This window comes from Stegostoma tigrinum, chromosome 43 (assembly GCF_030684315.1).
Source record: "Stegostoma tigrinum isolate sSteTig4 chromosome 43, sSteTig4.hap1, whole genome shotgun sequence".
Taxonomy (NCBI): domain Eukaryota; kingdom Metazoa; phylum Chordata; class Chondrichthyes; order Orectolobiformes; family Stegostomatidae; genus Stegostoma; species Stegostoma tigrinum.
This window is the reverse complement of record NC_081396.1, coordinates 12,444,249-12,450,303: the sequence shown is the minus strand read 5'-3', so window position 1 is coordinate 12,450,303 and position 6,055 is coordinate 12,444,249. Positions and strand designations below refer to the sequence as shown.

General features: G+C 41.0%; 1 protein-coding gene across 1 annotated transcript; it reads right to left on the bottom strand.

Annotated features, from left to right (window-relative positions):
- Positions 1-1,074: 1,074 nt before the first annotated feature.
- Positions 1,075-4,503, bottom strand: LOC125449035 (probable G-protein coupled receptor 139). The gene is made up of 2 exons (XM_048524607.2): positions 4,400-4,503; positions 1,075-2,721 (listed from the first exon to the last, which is right to left on the bottom strand). Exons 1-2 carry the CDS (start codon positions 4,464-4,466, stop codon positions 1,838-1,840), a joined length of 951 nt encoding a protein of 316 aa, XP_048380564.1. The 5' UTR covers positions 4,467-4,503; the 3' UTR covers positions 1,075-1,837.
- Between the last annotated feature and the right edge of the window lie 1,552 nt (positions 4,504-6,055).

Genomic DNA, 6,055 nt, shown 5'->3' with positions numbered 1-6,055 from the left:
GGTCGGATTGTAAATGGCGAAAGTGTCGGAGGATGATGCGTTGAATCCGGAGGTTGGTAAGGTGGTGTGTGAGAACGAAGGGGTTCCTCTTAGGGCGGTTCTGGCGGGGGCGGGGTGTGAGGGATGTGTTGCGGGAAATACGGGAGACGCGGTCAAGGGCGTTCTCGATCACTGTGGGGGGAAAGTTGCGGTCCTTAAAGAACTTGGACATCTGGGATGTGCGGGAGTGGAATGTCTTATCGTGGGAGCAGATGCGGCGGAGGCGGAGGAATTGGGAATAGGGGATGGAATTTTTGCAGGAGGGTGGGTGGGAGGAGGTGTATTCTAGGTAGCTGTGGGAGTCGGTGGGCTTTAAATGGACATCAGTTACAAGCTGGTTGCCTGAGATGGAGACTGAGAGGTCCAGAAAGATGAGGGATGTGCTGGAGATGGCCCAGGTGAACTGAAGGTTGGGGTGGAAGGTGTTGGTGAAGTGGATGAACTGTTCGAGCTCCTCTGGGGAGCAAGAAGCGGCGCCGATACAGTCATCAATGTACCGGAGGAAGAGGTGGGGTTTGAGGCCTGTGTAGGTGCGGAAGAGGGGCTGTTCCACGTAACCTACAAAGAGGCAGGCATAGCTGGGGCCCAGCGGGTGCCCATGGCCACCCCCGTAGTCTGTAGGAAGTGGGAGGAGTCAAAAGGGAAGTTGTTGAGGGTGAGGACGAGTTCAGCTAGGCGGATGAGCGTGTCGGTGGAGGGGGACCTACATCCGTGACTCCACCCACGCCCTCCACCTCCTCCAGGACTTCCAATTCCCTGGCCCCCAACACCTCATATTCACCATGGATGTCCAGTCCCTATACACCTGCATTCGGCATGCAGATGGCCTCAAGGCCCTCCGCTTCTTTCTGTCCCGCAGGCCCGACCAGTCCCCCGCCACCGACAGTTCAGTTATACAGAACATTGTAAAATCAGACGTGGTTTATTGTAAAAGTCAATAACTTTCTTAATCAAGGAAACTTATAAATGTGATGAAATCAAATCAGAGATGATTTACTCAATTAGCATCTGCAATGTGTGTTAGGAAATTTTGTACACTCAAGGCCCAATTACGTCAAAGATGTGAACTAATGTAAACGCGAGCAATTTTGTGACTTGACATAGAGAATGCGAGAAACATACTTTATTTTATGAAGAAATGTATGGAACCAGAGACTCTGTCCAAAAATATATAATTTCCCACTTGTGATAGCGACAGGACAAGAGTCTTGCACAGGATAATTTTGGAATTTTCCTTCGCTAAAGCCTTGGGAAACTGAGACGTGGAATGATTCGAACATATGGTAAGCAATTTAAAATCAGGATACATCGGCATGTCGAATCGTCAGAAAAATCATGATCTTATTCAAAGCAGGGGATGCGCCATAGGGCACGTGGTATATGCCTGCTCCTCATCCATGTGACTGGATGTGCAAGTGTATGTTTACAAAAATGCAATGCAACATTATGAGAAATGTGTGGATAACCTCGTAATTGAAAAGCGAAATGTTAACTATGTTAAGACAGCTAAAATATTTCAAGCTCTGAGGTTCAGTGCGGACTTGTTGCGCCAAAGGGTCTGTTTCCACACTGTAGGGATTGTATGAAAACTGTAGGGCATGATGCATGAGGGAATTCACAGCAATCATTTGTCAAACAGGAGCAGAGTGGGGACAGAGCATATCAATGTTGGGGAGACTGTAGTGTTAGGCAGAGACATATCTGTTGAAGGAAGAGACAGCATAAAAAATGCAGAATTGTGAAAATCACCCGTGTGGTTCACCTTTAGAACATTATTTTCATTTACATTAGAATGATGTCAGTTTGTTTGTTTATTAATCAACGCAATAATGAATGACAGGGGATATTTCATTGAAACCTTTAGTTGTTTTCTGAACTGAGACTGAGTTATCACGTAAATAACTGTGTTTGTGCAGCAACTTAAGTTCCGTAGCATGTATGCAATGTTTTCAAATACATAAGCAGATTGATCATCTAATAAATCATCAACATCGAAAAAAAATAAAACGTAGATGAACCACAGAAGTATAAAGCTGCCAGATATTGTGAAGAGCAAAATGATAGACTTCCTTCTGCTCTCAGTTTCTGAGTCTCTCTTGCTGTGACACTTGAGTCGTTTGCGAATTCGACTGACCAATAAAATGTTCCTGACTGTCACACCATTGAGAAATAGAATTAAACCAAATGGTATCAAAGGTGTTAAAATCTTTTCAAACTTCCGAAATCCAATCCATCTCGAGTCAGTAAAATAGCTTGGCTTATTAGAACAGCGCCAAGGTACGTTGTTGATTATCCTTCGAGGTTTAAACCTAAAGTATATTGGAATGTTTTTCAAACAGAGAAGTATCCCGGTTATTAGGAGGATCGCTGTGGCAGCTTTCTTTGTGCAATATTTGGATTTCAGCTTTGGGTAACAAATGGCAATGCATCGATCAAAAGTGAAAGCGACAGTGAACCAGACAGAACAGTCTGTGGCAGCACGGAGCAGTACATAGCGAACACTGCACACAGGAGTGATTTTCAGGAAATTTAATGGGAAATAATAATCATTGATTCGATTCAGTACGACCTCAGTGATGATGACGAGGAGATCTGCAGTTGCCATGGCCACAAGGTAGCAAGTGGTGCAGGTGGATAGTCCACATTTTCCCCGTGACAGGATCAGGACTGCAACTAAATTAACTGTAATCGAGATAAGCAAAATGCATTTCGTAATTGTTGAAAGACATTTTCTGTTCCTAAGCCATGATTTAGAACTTTACCCCCAGCAATGCACGCGCTTGGTATCTTCACCAAATTTAAAGAACAGGAGGTGGAGTCAACTGTGAGAGATTGGAAAGTTGATTCACAATTGCTGACTATAATTCTCCATTTCTAAACAGTAAATACTTTATTCCCTGCATATTAATGTATAGATATTATAGGAGAGGATGAATAGACTCAGCATTGAACTCAGTCTGACTGAAATCGACACACTTGCATGATGATATATTTAAGATGGCATTGATAAAAGATTACTCCTGTACAGCATGGCGACAGGTTTAATATGCATGAAACAACTATTAATTTTATTAAACCTGTGAAATTGATCACATCTTGTAGTATTGGCATGACCTTATAGCACACCATATTTAGATTTGTTTTGCATACTTGCAATTAAAGGAAATTTATTGAATAATATGTTCTTTCTATGACTGCTCTTAACGGTTGAGTGTTCATTACCAGATTTCAGGTCATAAGAAACAAATTTTTAGCTCTATTCTAGGATACACAAATGCCGAAAATCCACAATATGGATCCTTGAAAATGTAAGATTTCTGCAAGTGGAGTTATTGAGAAGATACTTCAAACTATCAGTTTTCCAAAACCCAAGTTCACTCCTTAAAAAAAAACTGCCAATGTGTGAAAGAATGCTTATGCCAATCCGGAGTGGTTAGCTTTTGGAGTTGCTAACACAGAGAATAGTTGTGATCAGGTATGTTGTCGACTTTGAGAGAGAGGGAGTAAATTTGGCAACAATGGCAGGATATGCTAATTGCCTTAGATGAGCTGAAATAGATGTAAGTTAACATGGATCAGGTAGTCACATATGACCGACTTGCAGCAAGTATATCATTCCTGTGCTCTCATTTCTGGGATTTGAGCATAAAAGAACTACATTCATTGCATTTTTATTAATAGCCAATGTGCATTACATGCAATAACATATTTAAAATCCATTGATTCCCAGGATAAACAGTGTCCCTTATTATTACATGTTACCAGCGATGGACCCATAATCACATCAAGCACATACCGGTGAAAAGTGATGCATGCTGGAATTAGAAAAAAAAAATATTGCTCGAAATGTTCAGCAAGCTTATGAGCATCTGTGGAGAGAAAATGGAGTTAACTCGACCGCCACAGTCACTGCCAGTCTTAATGATGTTGTCCAGCAATGCCCATTTTCATTTTAGTAATAACTTCCCTCAGAGAGAATGTTGCTCCTCTTCAACAGTGACCAACATTTCACAAAATGTAACAACTTTAAAACTGAAGGTGCATGCAAAATTGGAATAGTTGGTACGACAGACTTTCAAAGTTCACTCAAAGTATTGCTATTCACTTAATGGTACGCACAGTTTCTGCAGAACGGCCATCTATCGAATCGCAACAGCGGAGAGATTTTATGAAGCAAAAGGAGGCTCCCAGTTCAAAATGTGTGCACCTCATCTTCAAATATAAAAATGTTTACTGGTACTATTACCTCCTTTTGTGATTTTATTTTTTTGAAACAAACAAGCCCTAATTTGTAAGATGAGTATAGAAAGCAATACACAGTTCGTTGATGACGAAAAAATTGTTTACTTCAGTAACTTACCAGGAACTCCAATAACGGCAAGAATCAGATAGTATATTTTCCGAACGATTTGAATTGGTAGATGCATTTTTTGCGTGAAGTTCCTTATCCTTGTCCACTCTGCACAGGTTTTGAATTAAGGTTTGAACTAATGTATTCATAATGTCTTTATATATCCGCACATGCCTACTGGGAATTTGTGGATGCAAATGATTCGTTTTTGAAAAAAAAAATCCTTGAACAAGCAGATTACTGATGACGTGTTAATTCCCAGATGTAAATATAATTTTGGTGCTGATTTCATTCTGCTGACCACTGCCCTCTTGAAAGCTTAGGAAAATCTCTTCCATATAATGTTGACATTAAAGCTTGCTTTAAATTGCACTGGAGATGTTGGGTCGTACATTCTGTTTCATGAGCTTTTGGTCTTCCAACTCACTGGGTTCCCATATGGGAACGAATGATACTTGTGCAGTGTTTTCAGCGACTTTACACAAGCCAATGCTCGACTGTCATTTTTAAGAAGGGGTAGTGATGTCAAAACATTGCCGGTGCTTTTTCTTCACAGTTGGTACCAAGCCTGCTGTGTTTCATGAGCAATTTCGCTTTTGATAAATTGTCAGGTGTTTTCTTTTCAATCGCATTCCCTTCTTTCCCGTTGTTTGTTTCTGTTAATCAGCTGTTTCATATTCTGCCACTGACAGCATTTCCCAACATATTGCTCATCTTTGGGGCTTTTATATTTATCCAATGGGCATAAATAATATTGAGGAGAGTTATTCTAATCTTTCAGGTAGTAAGTCTTCCAGATGCTCTCATGATTCCTGAAACACCCAGCTGTTAATATCAACTTTTCCCTTTCAAAAGCAGAGATTGATTTAAACGTTCGAATGTTCAGCACATTTCAGGTGACAACACATTATGTTCGGCCACCACTCCATTACACACTTACCTGCAAATCCAGACACATTCCAACAATGCCTGGCTCCTGATTGATTTACACTAGTTACTGAGCCATTCGATACGTCCCTATGGTTTTGTTCCAGGGATATATTGATATATTCCATGTAGTTTCATCCATATTTGCACAAATGTCTGATCACCTTCCCTGAAGATTCATCAATAAACCATGAACCGCCCCCATAAGAATAAAACATGTTTCTTGAAGATTTTCCTTTTCGGTGAAAATCTGTGATTTACAGTGAATGTCACTTGCTTATCAAGGCTCGTCCTCTTGGTAAAAACTAAGCCTGCACCCTACCAATCCCTAATCTGAGTTCCCTCTGTCAAAAATCATCCTCAAGCTAGTCACATTTCTACAGAACTGTTGAATACCCAGTCAATGGCAAAACATCAATTGCTCGACTGTGCCATTTGAGCGGTTTTCTTATGTGTAATTCACACTGCATAGTTTTCTGATTCCATATATTTGTCTGATGGTCTCATATATCTCAGGAACCCTCTTCAGGCAAGTGTCTTCTGAATCAGTCCAGTAGCATCGCGACAAACCCCAACTCCTACTGACGCAAATCTGTCTGCTTTTGTGAACATGCTGGTCTGGTGATTGTCCTTGTGATATGATCGTATTAAACAAATGACTCAATTCCCTCCATCTGCAAAATGCCCAATAATTGCAAAGTCATGTCGATTCTTTGTGCTCTAACTGGTACCACAAGG